Here is a 16,877-nt window from a genome sequence, read left to right as displayed (position 1 = left end):
ATCTGTATAGATATCGACGTGCACACCGTACAGATAATGCCTCCATATCTTTAAGGCATGAATAACCGCAGCCAATTCGAGATCATGAGTCGGATAATTCTGTTCATGTTTCCGCAACTGTCTCGAAGCATATGCAATAACCTTGCCATGCTGCATCAGCACACATCCTAGTCCCACACCGGAAGCGTCACAATACACGACATAACCATCCGGCCCTTCTGGAAGTGTTAACACTGGAGCCGAGGTCAATCTATCTTTTAGCTCTCGGAAACTACGCTCACAAGCATCATTCAACTGAAATTTTTGCTGACTTCTGGGTTAGCTTCGTTAATGGGGATGAAATAGATGAAAATCCCTTTACGAATCTTCGATAATAACCTGCCAAACCCAGGAAACTACGAACTGCTGTAGGCGTCGTAGGCCTTGGCCAAGTCTTCACAACTTCTGTTTTCTGAGTGTCGACTCGGATGCCATCATCTGAAATAACATGGCCTAAAAACGCCACAGAATTCAGCCAAAACTCGCACTTTGAGAACTTCGCATATAATTCTCGGGCTCGGAGAACGCCAAGAATAATTCTTAGGTGTTCTGCATACTCTGACTCGGTGCGAGAATATACCAGAATATCATCGATAAATACTATCACGAAGAGATCCAAAAATAGCCTGAACATATTGTTCATTAAATTCATGAACACCGCCGGGGCATTTGTCAATCCAAACGACATCACTCGGAACTCGTAGTGACCATATCTTGTCCTGAAGGCAGTCTTAGGAATATCTGCTTCTCTAATTCTCACCTGATGATAACCCGATCTCAGATCTATCTTGGAAAACCACTTAGCGCCCTGTAACTTATCAAACAAATCATCGATTCTGGGAAGAGGATATTTATTCTTTATTGTTATCTTGTTCAACTGTCTGTAGTCAATACACATTCGTAAAGATCCGTCCTTCTTCTTTACGAACAGGACTGGTGCTCCCCACGGCAAAGAACTGGGTCTTATAAACCCCTTCTCAAGTAAATCTTTTAGCTGTGCTTTTAGCTCTTTCAGTTCTGCCGGAGCCATTTGATAAGGGGGAATGGAAATAGGCTCGGTGTCTGGTAATACATCAATAGCAAAGTTGATTTCCCTTTCTGGAGGAAGACCTGGAAGTTCATCCGGGAATACATCTGGAAATTCATTTACTACCGAGACAGATTGGAAAACTAGTGGTCTTGCCTCCGTATCATGAACCCGAACTAGATGATAAATATAGCCCTTGGCTATCATCTTTCTCGCCTTGAGGTAGGAAATAAACCTACCCTTAGGGGATGCTGTGTTACCCTTCCATTCAAGTACGGGCTCTCCCGGAAACTGGAATCGAACCATTTTCGTCCGGCAATCAACATTAGCAAAGCACGAGGCCAACCAATCCATTCCCATAATCACGTCGAAGTCTATCATTTCCAGCTCGATCAAATCGGCTTGAATCTGGCGGTCGGTCACATATTACCACGACACACTTTTTATATACCTTCCTGGCTATCACGGGATCACCAACCAGAGTGAACACCTCGAAAGGTTTAATTGGCTCAGGCTTCACCCCAATACAATCAGCAACATATTGGGTAACTTAGGAGAAAGTAGAACCCGGATCAATCAAAGCATATACCTCACGGGAAAATATAGTCAAGGTAGGGAGGATTCAAGATCTTGTCGCCCTGCTAAAGCATATACGCAGGGCTGAACATCGCCAGAAGTAGATGCTCCCCCTCTGCCTCTGCCTCTACCTGCTGTAGTCTGGGAAGTCTGTGCTGTCGGACGCACTGAAGAAGAACCCGTGGCTGAACCTGTGGGCTGAGTCCCTGCTCTACCTCTCACCGAAGGGCAATCCCTCATCATGTGACCAACTTGCCCGCATGCATAACAAGCATCGGTGCCCTGACGACACTGTCCGGAATGTAATTTGCCGCATTGACTACACCGCAGTACTGGGGGTCTCCTCTGGCTAAAATCTCCCTTGAACTGAAAATCTGAGGTCCTCGAGCTCTGGCCCTGCCCTGATTGAAAAGAAGAGTCAAACCTCCTATCTGAGAACTGGGGAGGCGCACTGGTCGCTGACTGACCTGAGTGCCTAGAATGCATCTGTCTCGATCCCCCTCTATACTCACTGCTTGCCCCCGTAGATCTATCTCTCTTACCTTGCCTTCGGTCATTATCCCGATCACTTCTTTGCTGTTGTTGTCGTTCCTCCAGGTTCTGAGCATGTGCCTGTATTCGGGAAATATCCATCCCGTCTTGCAAGGAGGCTGTCAAGCAATATCTAAATAACTGTGGCCCCAAACCACTCACAAATCTATGAACCTGATCGCCCATATCAGCCACCATAGTCGGGGCATACCTGGCCAAAGAATTAAACTGCATACTATACTCTCGGGCACTCATACTTCCTTGCTTTAAATTCAAGAACCTGTCCGCTCTAGCTCGGCGGACCTCAGGCGGCAAGTAATGACGAATAAAGGCATCCACAAATTCTTGCCAAACAGGAGGTGGTGCATTCTCTCCCCTTGATATCATCCAATTTTTGTACCATAGCACCGCCACATCGCAGAGTCTATAAAAGGCCAACTCTACCGATTCGGTCTCAGAAGCATGCATAAGTTTCAGCGTCCTCGACATCGCATCAACAAAGCCTTGGGGGTCCTCATCCGGCTTCGACCCAAAAAATTCCGGAGGATTTAAAGTCAAGAAATCACGGGCTCTCGTACTGGCCGATCGATCACTTGGGCCCGCATTATGTCGTAGTGCCTGAGCGGCGACCAACTGCGTCAATAAATGTATGGCCTCGGATACCTGTTGACCCGAAGCAACTGGCGGAGGAATTGGGACTGAGGCTCCTCCCTACTCTCCTACATTAGGCGAGGCCTCATTCTGTGATTCACCTTCCTCTACATTTGCAGGAGGCTCCCTTTCCGCCCGCTTCTTCGTCGTAGCTTTGCCTTTCGGGGCAGCTGTAGCTTTTCCTTTCGGCGGCATTCTAAAATCACAACGCACTTTTAGGGGAGGATAAAATCCTATGCATGGCTATATCGCACGATCTAGTAAAACGAAAGATGGTCATTTTCCTAAATGCCCTGTAGCCCCTTGTTTATAGATGTGGCGTGCAACACACCATAAATAAGACTCTACTAGGCACGGCTTGTAGAAACTTCCTAGGACGAACTGCTCTGATACCACTTCTGTCACGACCCAGCTAGGGGCCACGACGGGTACTCGGGGCTAATCGCCGAGCACCGCTCTCTCTATTACCCTCCTTACTCGATTAATACCTTATCATCATATTTATGCTTGAAACATAGAAAAAGATCATAACTTATATGGAAACATAAATACTTGTGTATATAGAAAGGTTTGGTACATCAAAATAATGAGTGCACGTATACATGAAAGATGTGAGACCATGCTACCCACACTACGCATCTACGAGCCTCTACTGACATACTATACAATGGACGGAACAAGACTCCGTCATGCCCAAATATATATATACATATGTACTAAAAGAAAAATCACAAGCACCTCCGAACAATGGAGTGCTCTCGACAACTGGCAGCTCCTAAGTATCTGGATCAAGCTCGCCTTCCTGTCTACCTGTGGCATGAACACAGCGTCCAACGAAGGGACGTCAGTACGAATATTGTACTGAGTATGAGAGGCATGAACAGTGAAGAAAGGCATCAATAATATAATGAGAGCATCAATATAAAGCTTATGGATCTGACCGATAATCAAAAATGGAATAATGCATGCTGTCTTACTCATACTTATCATCGTAACATGTTTGCATCATATGCAAGCTGCCCGCCCATGTCGGGATGGTGTGATAATCAATAATATAAGCCCGCGTCCAGGCCTCCCGCGTCCGGGGTACCATCTCATGCCGCCCACTAGTGGTGTCTGCCCAAGCCCGAAGGTTGTGCTGTATCCGTATCGCCGCCCGCCGAAGCGGTGTATGCTCGGCCAACTAGGCCCGATATGCAATGCTCATGCCATGCTTATCGTAAAATAGTCATAATAATGTACTTATTGTAAAATATTTATGTTGTCATAATCACAAGCATAAGGTTTGAGAACAACTTTACTCTATCGGGGTGACGTAAGGTCGTGACCCCCCGATTACTTTATGGAGCAATTACGGACATTCTGCCTCACCTTGAAAGGACTAGTACATAAGGTGAGTGTAGGCAAGGACTAATATCATCATGTCGTATAACTTATCTCATATAGACATTTAACTTTTTGGAATGTAGGAGCTCATGGAAAGATGGTAATTCGGACTATAAGATTCATGCCATTGGAAAGAAAGGACTAGCCTCACATACCTTGTCGTTTAGCTAAGTTGTTGTCCACTTATTCTCCTTCGTTACCACGTCGTCACCTTCATAAGAGAATTCGTATTACATTAGTTAATCGACTATGAGAACGCATCGTTATCCCTAGAGAAAATTAGGCGGCATTTCCTTTGAGTTTAACACTTATATCATGACCTATACACCATTTGTAAAAGGTTTTCATAATCATAACACGCCAACTTCTAAGAATCCATCCAACTACCATTCCATAGTGACACTATTTACTCAATCATGACCCATTCCTATGTTCTTCTACATTTTAAGTATCTGAGTCTTCCAATACCTTGAATCACATGGTATAGTCATGAAACATACCTTAAACTTCACTTAGCCAAAACCCTAGTTCCACCCTTTTGAGGATTTCTTGACTTAGATGATCCTTTGATGTGTTCTTACACTTGTTTTCATGAATTTAGTGGTGTTGATCTTGATGTTCCCTTTGATTCTCTTAAATTCTTATGGAGGAAGTATTTGGAGAGTTCTAGAGCATTCTTGAATTGTATGGAAGAGAAATGAAATGAAATGAGTCTTAAGTCCCTTTTTAGTAACTCAAAACTGATGTTTAATGAATTCTCGTCGGGATGAACAGTGGTCGTAAACCACAGTTTACGTCCGTATTGTGGTTTACGGTCCGTCCTCCGCGATCGTTTTTAAGTATTTCAAAAATAGAAAGTTTGGCTAAGGGACATGGCAGTTTACGACCGAGGTTTACGGTCCGTAAACCAGTTTACAGGCTGTCCCCCAAGTGGTTTTTAGCCATTTCAACACTTGACAGAACTTTAAATTTTTGGACAGCTGGAGGACGATTGCACTATACGGTCCGTAAATCACTTTACGGGCCGTATAGTGCCCTTTACAACCACTGTGCTGAAATTTTTCCGCCAACTTCTTATTTCCAAAAATTCATAATTAGCCAATCCCGACTTAATAAAACATCATACACTCAAGCCCTTCATTGTTCTACTCATCACACAAGTACGGAAAGATTTTCGAGGTGTAACCTCTCCAAACTCAAGGATTCCATTCACACCTACTCTAAACAAGAACTGGAATGTCTAGTAGACATGGTTATGAAGGCACTCAAGGATCGAATTAATGAGAAGGATATTCCAATAAACACTCAATCTGGATCAAAAAAAGAGAATCTAAAGAAAGTAACATCCTATTCGAAAAAATAGGTTCTTCTGTCGTCATAGAAAATTCAACCCTTTGAGATGGAAAAAGAATCAACACTATGAAGATAAAGAATTTAGAAACTCTCAAGAGGAAATAAAAAGAGAGATAAAAGTACAGTAGAAGCCCTGCAAGCGGAACTTGAAAAAAGCAGAACTCTTCAGAAGAAGTTTATCATCCGAAAACAATGAGTGCAATGATGCAGTGAAATGGAAAAGGTTCTTGAACAGTGTGACACTTGCACAATAAAAGAGCTACAAGAACAAATAGGTTGAAAGAAGGGAAGTTCATATTCCCTTCAAACACAAAGGCAACAATATCTTTACTACCAGGATAAATTTTTTTTGATGATAAAATAGAGTACCCTAGAAGGAAACATTGAATTAGGACACGGAGAAACCCCCATGAACAGGACAATAAAAGGAAAAGACCAAAAAGGAAGCATGAAAACAGGGCAAGAAGAAGAACTAATCCACCTCACTAAAGCAGGTTAAAAAACCAAATATATGATCATCTTCAGAGATGAACAGCTAGCCTAAATGGATCAGGAAACACCTGATCGCCCATTGTCTAATAAGTGGAGACTCAATTTAATTTGCATTCCTAAGGCTATTCCTCAGTCGTATCCCAGGAGGCCTAGGTGAATGGGGAGCCTAATGTCTTGACTCCTCTTACCTATGGGCCTCTAAAGAGGGAACAAGTAGCAAGACTTTCCTCCCAAAAGAATTCCTTCAAATTAAATAGGAGACCCCTCAGTAGGCAAGGACATATAAAATGAGCACCTGCAATGAAACTAGTCCTAGAAAGATGTTGAAAAAATAGGGAACAATACGGACCTGCAATTATGGAAGAAGCAGCTGAAGAGTAGAAATTGAAGATTAACTGACTACAACAGTCCTATCCTTACATTGACTATGAAAAGGAGTAGTGAAGACGACTCCAAGTGGAACAATGTGTTACTCAGTCTTATACCTTTATTGATGTGCACTCATGGCATGGACATTCGAGCATAGACAACACATACAGCGAGGAAACTAGTCAAAGAACGTGGTTCTTATGACTATCAAGAATGCACCTCCTTTCCAATTGAAAGTTAAGTATATACATCTATATTGCCAATCCATCCTAGTCAGCTACAAAAAACTCTTCCAAAAACAAACCAGTTGAGTTGCCCTATACCAATACCCAAGTTCACAAAGCCCTTCCCTTGTTTGCAAGTCCATATCTATTTTTCAGTATACACCTCAACCAACATCAGATGATTACCAACAGAAAAGTCTCAAAGCCACATATTCTAAGAAATTGAAATATTTATTACTATAGAACACAAGTACCTAAGTGGAATAATAGAAGTGAGAGTTTCGAAAAAAGAAGAGGTACACACTTAACATGGACAAACATTGGAAGAGTTAGTAACTAGGGGGTAAAGAGATTAGCAAGAGGGAATTTGTCAAACTGGAGGACAAAAAATAGTTGGCTGCAAATAAAGGAAATGAAGAAAGAAGAAGACGAGGACGATTGAGAGGCGGAACTACATTGAATAAAAATAGTACCAAAGGGGAATATATGTAATCACCAACATAGGGACTTGATAACCAAATTGAGATTAAAAGAACGTGGTCCTTATCCCCTCACAGTTTATCCAGAGCCTAAAACCTTCAAAAAATTAATCTAAATTTCATATCTTTCCTGGAAGTGTAGAATGATATGTAGCATTCTTTTGGTTTAAGTCTTATGAGTTAAAGTGGTGCATGCAAATATTCCTCTTAAGGTTTTAATTATATTAAGTTGGTAGTGTTGTTGTATCAGGTTCAGGATAATGCAACCTTTATGGCCATGAGTTTGATATTGATCAAATACCCGGGATCTTGCTGCACGCTTATTTTTATGATGTCAAAAAGGGAAAGATTAAGTTCATCTACAGATCATGTGCCAACATCAGATATATTAGGCACAAACAATACATTGATCATATAAAGATAGAAAATGGTCCAAGATGTTAATTGAAACCTAGACAATGTATACATATCTTGTCCCCATTTAGCACTCAATGTAAAGGATCTGTTTCTTACATATAAAATAACAGTCCTATTAGAAGATACTCTATCACGACCCAAAACCGATGAGTCATGACGAGTGCCTGACCTCTATCGACCAGACACCTTTATACTCGTACCTAGATCTCACTGAACAACAGGATGGCCCATAAATGACTTATAGCTAAACTATATTGACTCTGTAAGACCAATACCACGAACTCTACATCAAGAACTCACAACCAACTATATAGATATATATTGAAAATAACAGTGCGAGCCAACTAGGATGCTACATATGCTGTACAACAAAATAAGAGCTGACAAGGCTACATAACATCCCAACTATATACAACTGTCTATAGGCCTCTAACTGTGTATAAAGCTATAGAAAGAAAGGGACAGGGCCCCGTTATACCCATATATACATATCAAAAATGGCATACAAAAAATAGACTGCAGCTTCGAATCAAGTGGAGCGCACTGACTATTACTAGGTGGAACTCCTACTGAGCTAGACCTCCTATCTGTCTACCTGAACCTGCGGGCATGAACTCAGCCCCGCGAGTAATAGGGGTGTCACGACCCAACCTAGGGCCATGGCGAGTGACCGAGCTTAACCTGCCCGATAACCCAACTTATGTTACCTGTACTCAAACATGGCATTCAATAGGGTCTATTTAACTAAGTTTGAAAGCTGTAAATAGAATACCAAAGTCCATCTGTAACTCAAAACATCCCAAAACATACTTATATATACGTAACATATCACAATGCAAGCCAACGAGGCTGCCGATACTTCTGTACAACAAAACAATGGCCGGCAAAGCCAAACAGTATCCATGACACCCACGCTGTCTGCAAACAACTAGAAGAGTATGACCGTGCATAAGTGACGGGACAGGGCCCCGTCGTACCCCTAATGTATACAAACAAAATTATACCAAAACAGGAACAGTCTCTGAAGCAAGTGCAGTTGTCTGACTCTCAATGCTGACTCTTCCTACGTGGCTAGATCGTCTAACCGCATCCCTAAACCTGCGAGCATGAAACGCAGCCCCCGAAGAAAGAGGGTCAGTACGGAATATGTAAGGCAATACTGAATCATAAAACAGAAAAAAGCTAAATAGTAAGCAAGTTTAGAAAGCAACCTGGCAGTAACCTGGAACAACACTTTGAACCATGTCATATGGTCCCTTACACAAATTCTAGCATACACAATATAAATATAGAATATCCTACTCGTAGTCGCTTCCGGCTAATAACACATTAGTCCCTTCGGACGGCCGCTTCCGGCGTAGTCATGATGGCCCTTTCGGGTAGCCGCTTCCGGCTTAGCTAGGGTGACCCCTTCGGGCAGCCGCTTCCAGCTTAAGAATATCATAATCTAGCTGATCAGGTGGAACAATAACAATAAATATGATATACAGTATAAATATGTAATGAAGTTACAAAACGTTGCACCCCTTTCAGAGTGGTTTCTATTACAACTCCCTTTGGAGAGATTTTGAGAACAAGTTTTAGAGTTTCCTTTATTTACCATTTGCTTTGTAGTGAACATGTAAGTATAATGTATCGGAGAAGCTTCCTTCGAATTATCAACAAGAGTATAGCATGAACAAAACAAGACATTGGATATCGACTCCAAATCCAACTAAGAATAGACTAGTTATTTTTTACATTCCTTAGGAGTCATATAAAAGGGATCATGCCAAAATATGAAAGAAGGGTTAGCCTTACATACCTTATTTATGCCTCAAGCTAATCCTCGAGTCCCTTCCCGAGCTTAGTCAACTAAAATACCATCAACAATATAGGGATTAAGACTAGGCCAACAAAATTATTTTAACTAATTATTTATTATGTCGCCTAATGGGATTTGGACAGCATCTCCCCTATAATCCTACCAACCCAACAATTCCAAATTAAGCTAATAACCAACAACAACAACAAATCTAACAATTTACAACAATAATATTACTAAAATCATCTTACAATTCTATCCAAAACAGCCCCTAAACCACAACGCCTTAATATTCGGTATACGATAATTATAACTATATTTCTAACACTTTAATCTGTTAAATCTCCACGTAATCATCTCAATAACAAAGATGAGAAAATAATACATACCTTAGCAGCAGCTCAACCACGAAAATATCATCACCAAGCTCAATATTTAGCTTGAAACGACGACGACAACTCGTATTACACTTTATCCTTCACGAGCCTCGAGATTCGGGGCCTCGAACTTGATCGAGCCGTTGCTTTATCTCTCTAACTCTCCTCACTCTCTCTCTATAAAATATTCCAGATCTTTGGGCGTGGAAGATAATGGGTGAAAATGTTCCTTAAATAGCCAAGGAAGTGGGCCTGACCCGACTTGGAGTCGGGTTGGGCCGAGCCCACTGCCTGTTTGACCTTTACTCCTTAAAACGTCCATTACTTTTCATCCCTATGTCGCATGAAGGCCCACGACCTATGGTTGGAAAGGTATTTCAATTATCTACAACTGTAATTTCTTACGTTTTCCCAAATTCTCAACGTATAATGGTATGTTGGCCTCGTAAAGCTAGATCACCCGAAAACGTATCCTTAAGACTTGCTAAACTTCCTATGTACTATTCATATAACTTGTCATATGCCCTTTATAAAATCCCGACATGTGGGCCCCACCTTAACTTACGGTTACGAGGGCTATTTGTCAAGTAATGTATTAACCAACTTACACCAAATGGCCACCACTGTCATCTATATGTTATTCTTATACATATATAAAAGAATTTTCATCCCTAATCCTTGTATATCTTTACTCTCCCCTGAGCCCATACTAAGTCGTCTGTAGTCTCGGTAACACGAAATTTTTTCGGGGTGTAACAAGGGAGTCAGTACGAATAATGTACCGAGTATGTAAGGAATAAGAACAACATGTACATAAGAATCCTGAAAGATATCTGAAACATGAAGGCTAATTCAATCTCTGAAAGTATCTGTGTACCCTGTATAACTGAAAGTGCCTCTGCGGCATATGATATACATGCTTCTTTAAAAAATCATATACATATATCATAGTATATCTGCTGGTGTTGTGGAACGTACAGCTCGATCCATAGCTCATGTCATCCCGCGTTCGAGGTAATCTCATAATCTGCCCACTTCAGTAGTGTGCACATCTACGTGCCTGCCCGGCCGACTATAGCGCTACGCGGTGTAAGAAAATAGTTGTACATATATATAAATGCTTGAAATACTCATAAAAGGATACTCTGAACTTCTCTAGGTAACATAAGAATCTAGAATGTCAGCATAATAAATCTCTGGAAGCTACAGTCATGGAACATAGGAGGCTAAGGATACAAATATCCCTACACTATATAAGAATAGAGTATTTGGATCTCGCTCGTTTACTTCTTTCGTTCGTATCATAAGGATCATGCCAAAATGAAAGAAAGGGATAACCTTAACATACCTTATCCGCTTCTCAAGTTAACTATGATTATGTCCTGAGCTTGACAAATCTACATACAAGACCAAGTATGCCAACTATTAGTCTAGAACGCTTATATCCCAACCTTTAAATTAGTCTATAATTTAACAAAATTCGGACAGCATCTCCTTTATAAACTTAACCCAAACATCAGCAACAATACCTATAACAATAATATTAGTACTTACATGTCAAAATATAATCAATTCCATCCCAAAACATCTCCCAAAACAGTCCCTAATTGATGAAAATCAAGAAGCTATATTGGGCTTTTGTTATTTAGGGTGTCAACAACAAGCTCTTGTGAACCCAAGAATTGGTATGTGGACTTGTCTTCAAATTCAAGAAGCCCAAGGATGATTTCAAGCCCAAGAAGCCAAGTTAAAATTATTTCCTTCTTAAATTAGGATTAGTTGTTTTCCTTGCTCTAGTAGGTTTTACTTTCCCCTTTCCTTGTAGAATAGGGATTTTACTTTCCTTGTTTTAGCTATTTCCTTTCTAGAGTAGAATAAGGATTTGTAGTCATCAAAGAAGAGACCCTAGGCCTATATAAAGGGTTCTTATTCTTTGTTAAACACTATTCACGTTTTGAGCAGAAACCTAAATTTTGCAATAGAGTTATTTTCTCTATTTGGTGTTCTTTATCCTTGTTTTTGGTTCCAAGCAAGGTGGTGATAGTCTTTATCTTGTTTTCAATAGCGTGTGGTGTTTCTTTATCACGTTAATTGATTTCAAGTGGTGACTTAGGAACTTTATTTGTTTTGATCATTCAAGAATGCGGTTCTTGATTAAAATTCGTTCTAGTTCATATCCAGAACCCTAATCTTGTTTCCATCATTCCGCCTTCAATACTTACTTGATTTAAACCATTCAATAGTTATTTTTATAGTTCAAATCGTCATCTTTCTCCTCGTCTTGAAATCACATGATTTCGAGAAGTATAGCCCGATTTACGTCCGTTTCTTGAATTCTGCCCATCAATCGCTTCAAGAATAAGATCCTGGTCGATTGATTGGTTCTTTGTTAACTCGAAGAATCACATCAATCTATCAAGGTACATTGGTGGGTTGCGGCTTTCCATCGCAGATGCTATTCGACTGCAACCTTATTAGACATTTAATGATGTGCGAAAACTTGCTATCAATGTTGAACAGCAACAAAAGGATCCGAAAAGATCTTACCCCAAGAAGAACTATTCTAACCAGGGGAATAATAATATTGGTGCTGGGAATTCCAAGGCAATTCATAGAGGTAATTCTTCTAATTCAACTAATGCTAAGAGTGATGAGAAGAAACCTCAAAGGGATTCAACTTGGAGAAAGTGTTTTAAGTGCCACGGTTTTGGCCATCTACAAGCTGATTGTCCCAATCGAAAGCCTATTATGATAGTTGAGGAAGAAGATGGGGCTGATCATGAAGACAACCAAGAATCTGATCAAGTTGATGAGGAACGTGAGGATGCCGAAATTGAAGCCGATGAAGGTGCTTGTTTAGTTATTCAGAGAAGCTTACATGCTGGACATAGAGATGAAGAGTCTTGTCAAAGAGAAACACTTTTCCACACTAGGTGTACTTCACATGGCAAGGTATGTTCTGTGATTATTGATGGTGGAAGTTGCACTAATGCTGTTTCGGAAGAGATGATGACTAAATTGGGTTTGAAGACTGAGAAACATCCCAAGTCTTGCAACATTAAATGGTTACAAGATGGTGGAGGTATGAAGATCACAAAAAGATGTTTGGTCTCTTTTTCAATCGGTAAAATCTATAAAGACCAGATTTGGTGTGATGTAATGAGTATGGATGCTTGCCACTTATTACTTGGCAGACCATGGAAATATGATAGGCGTGCTCATCATGATGGATACCTTAACACCTATTCATTTATTGTTGATGGACGTAAGATAACTTTGAAACCATTGCACCCAAGAGAGCTTAATAAGAAGACCAAACCCATGGGTGATGATGCCCTATTGACCAGATCACAAGTTGTTGGCCACATTAATAAAGGAGAGCCATTGTATATTGCAATAGCTATAGAAGACTCACAAGAGGAGGAGAAAGAGTTAGATGCACGAGCCAAAAAGCTACCTACTAAGTTTGATGATGTGATCTCTGAGGATGTCCCATTAGAACTTCCACCTATGCGTGATATTCAACATCAAATTGACCTTATACCTGGGGCTTCTTTGCCGAACAAAGCTGCTTATAGGATGAATCCTACACAACAAGCTGAACTCCAAAGGCACGTTGAAGAGTTACTAGAGAGGGGTTTAATAAAAGAGAGCCTTAGCCCTTGTGCTGTACCTGCTTTGCTTGTTCCTAAGAAAAATGGAACCTGGAGGATGTGTGTTGATAGCCGGGCAATCAACAAAATCACCATCAAGTATCGCTTTCCAATCCCTAGGTTAGACGATCTATTTGATCAATTGCATGGTGCTAAAATCTTTTCCAAGATTGATTTGAAGAGTGGATATCACCAGATTCGTATGAGAGAAGGTGATGAATGGAAGACTGCCTTCAAGACTACCCAAGGCTTGTATGAATGGTTGGTAATGCCTTTTGGTTTGTCTAATGCTCCGAGCACATTCATGAGACTTATGACTCATGTGTTTAGACCATTCATGGGGAAGTTTGTTGTTGTTTACTTTGATGATATCTTAGTTTTTAGCAAGGAGGAATTCGAACATGAGAAACATTTGGAGAAGGTTTTTGAAACCTTAAGAAGGGAGAAGTTGTATGCACAACTCAAGAAGTGCATCTTTTATGCTGATAACGTTTGCTTCCTTGGTTACATAGTAACTAGTGCTGGTATTCAAGCTGATCCAAGCAAAATAGAGGCAATCTTAAGTTGGCCAACTCCTAGGTCAATTTCAGACATAAGGAGTTTTCATGGAATGGTGTCCTTCTATAGACGGTTTATTAAAGATTTCAGCACGTTGGTTGCTCCTATAACTAAGTGTTTGAAGGGAGGCATATTCAAGTGGAATGAAGCTGCCCAAAAAAGTTTTGAATTGATCAAGAATAAGATGACACAAGCTCCTATCCTTTAGTTACCAAACTTTAATGATCTATTTGAAGTAGAATGTGATGCTTCAGGTGTTGGCATTGGAGGAGTCCTTAGTCAAGAAGGTAAACCCATTGCATACTTTAGTGAGAAGTTGGGTGGACCTAAGCTTAGGTATTCCACATATGAGAAAGAGTTTTATGCTATTGTTCGAGTTTTGCAACATTGGAGTCATTACTTGCTGCCCAGAGAGTTTGTTCTATATTCTGATCATGAGGCGCTAAAGTATCTTAATCATCAACAAAAACTCAACGCGAGGCATGAAAAATGGGTAGAGTTCCTTCAGAATTTTCAATTTGTGATCAAGCACAAGGCTGGAAAACTAAATCAAGTTGCTGATGCTCTTAGTAGAAGACCATGTGTGCTTTCCATCATGCAAACTAATGTATTCGGATTCGACCATATTAAGGAACTTTATGAGGCTGATCCAGACTTTGGAGTCATTTGGACGAGATGCTTGGAAGGTCCACAAAGAATGTTTTTGATAAGAGATGGTTTTCTTTACTATGGCAAACAACTTTGAATACCACAAGGCTCTTTAAGAGAGTCCATTGTTAGAGAAGCACATGAGGGTGGATTAGCTGGTCACTTTGGCCATTCTAAGACATCAAAGATGATTCAAGAAAACTTCTATTGGCCCAAGTTGAATCGAGATGTTTGGAGGTTGATTGAACGTTGTGAAACTTGTAAAAGGGCAAAGATGCATGGTAGCAATAAGGGGTTATACGAACCTTTGCCAATTCCCACAACACCTTGGGAACATATCAGCATGGATTTCGTGCTTGGATTACCAAGAACTCAAGAAGGTAAGGATTCTATCTTTGTCGTGGTAGACAGGTTCTCTAAGATGGCCCACTTTATCTCATGCAAAAAGACAAGTGATGCAACACATGTGGCTGTTTTGTTCTTTAACCATATTGTCAAGTTGCATGGTATTCCTAGAAGCATTGTTTCAGATCGTGACACTAAGTTTCTAAGTCACTTTTGGCGTAATTCATGGGCTAAGCTTGGTACAGAGTTGAAGTATAGTTCGTCTTATCACCCTCAGACGGATGGACAAACAGAGGTAGTCAATCGGAGTTTGGGTTCCCTATTACGAAGTCTAGTTAAGAAGAACATAAGAGAGTGGGAGTCACTGCTGCCACAGGCTGAATTTGCTTTCAACAAGTCCGTGAATCGAACAACCGGAAAAAGTCCTTTTGAAGTGGTATATGGTAAGAATCCTCTTGGTCCCTTAGAATTATCTCCTCTCATTCAAAATCATTCTTTTAGTGGAGATGCTGATGAAAGAGTTAAAGAGTTGAAGAAAATTCATGAGAAAGTTTTACAAGAGATTGAGAGGCAAACAAAAACATACAAGAAACAAGCTGATAAGAAGAGAAAGAAACAACTCTTTAAAGTGGGAGACTTAGTGTGGGTATACTTGAGGAAGGAAAGGTTTCCTAAACAAAAGTATCCAAAGTTGCAAGCAAGAGCTGATGGTCCCTTTCGTGTTGTTCAAAAGTTGGGTAATAATGCTTATAGAGTGGAGCTACCAGAAGAGTATGGGGTATCCCCGATATTTAATGTAGCTGATCTTGCACCATTTATTGAGCCTTCAGACTCGAGGACGAGTCTTTCTCAACCAGGGGAGAATGATGAAAATCAAGAAGCTATATTGGGCTTTTGTTATTTAGGGTGTCAACAACAAGCTCTTGTGAACCCAAGAATTGGTATGTGGACTTGTCTTCAAATTCAAGAAGCCCAAGGATGATTTCAAGCCCAAGAATCCAAGTTAAAATTATTTCCTTCTTAAATTAGGATTAGTTGTTTTCCTTGCTCTAGTAGGTTTTACTTTCCCCTTTCCTTGTATAATAGGGATTTTACTTTCCTTGTTTTAGCTATTTCCTTTCTAGAGTAGAATAAGGATTTGTAGTCATCAAAGAAGAGACCCTATAAAGGGTTCTTATTCTTTGTTAAACACTATTCACGTTTTGAGCAGAAACCTAAATTTTGCAATAGAGTTATTTTCTCTATTTGGTGTTCTTTATCCTTGTTTTTGGTTCCAAGCAAGGTGGTGATAGTCTTTATCTTGTTTTCAATAGCGTGTGGTGTTTCTTTATCACGTTAATTGATTTCAAGTGGTGACTTAGGAACTTTATTTGTTTTGATCATTCAAGAACGCGGTTCTTGATTAAAATTCGTTCTAGTTCATATCCAAAAACTTAATTTTCTTTCCATCGTGCCGGCCTCAATACTTACTTGATTTAAACGATTCAATAGTTATTTTTATAGTTCAGATTGTCATCTTTCACATAGCTTTTGAATCACTTTAATCCAATGCCTATAACTTGAGATACGCCCGTTTCTTGAATCTGCCCATCAAATCGCTTCAAGAACAAGATCCTGGTCGATTGGTTCTTTGTTAACTCGAAGAATCACATCACTAATCTCAACTGAAACTCAACTAACCTATCGCTTCATAACTATATTTTCTTCACTTAAAAACATTAAAACTCTTGGTAATCAACCCAATAACAAAGGTAAGGATCATATACATACCTTGAAGGAACTATAACTCTAACAATCAAACTTCAAATCCAACTCTCAAGCTCAACAACTTCAATAAAACCCTAGGAACAACTTTCCCTTCACTAATTCGGTTTCACGAGGCTTGGATCTTGCTAAAACTTCACGAATGTGTTGGGAAATGTTGGGAGGAATATTTTAGGGTTTGCAT

The 16,877-nt window shown here is 40.2% G+C and overlaps 1 protein-coding gene across 1 annotated transcript in view; it reads left to right on the top strand.

The window, feature by feature from the left end:
* Positions 1-14,681, top strand: part of LOC132601543 (uncharacterized) — a 135,263-nt gene extending 120,582 nt beyond the window's left edge. Inside the window, exons 4-6 of the mRNA XM_060314622.1 lie at positions 12,204-13,454; positions 13,560-14,097; positions 14,191-14,681. Of these exons, the coding sequence (XP_060170605.1) occupies positions 12,204-13,454; positions 13,560-14,097; positions 14,191-14,681 (2,280 nt within the window). The remainder of the gene's footprint in view (positions 1-12,203; positions 13,455-13,559; positions 14,098-14,190) is intronic.
* The last annotated feature ends 2,196 nt before the right edge of the window (positions 14,682-16,877 follow it).

This window comes from Lycium barbarum, chromosome 7, assembly GCF_019175385.1.
Source record: "Lycium barbarum isolate Lr01 chromosome 7, ASM1917538v2, whole genome shotgun sequence".
NCBI classification, from domain to species: Eukaryota; Viridiplantae; Streptophyta; class Magnoliopsida; order Solanales; family Solanaceae; genus Lycium; species Lycium barbarum.
Note: the sequence above shows the minus strand (reverse complement) of the source record. Positions and strands in the feature narration are given on the sequence as shown.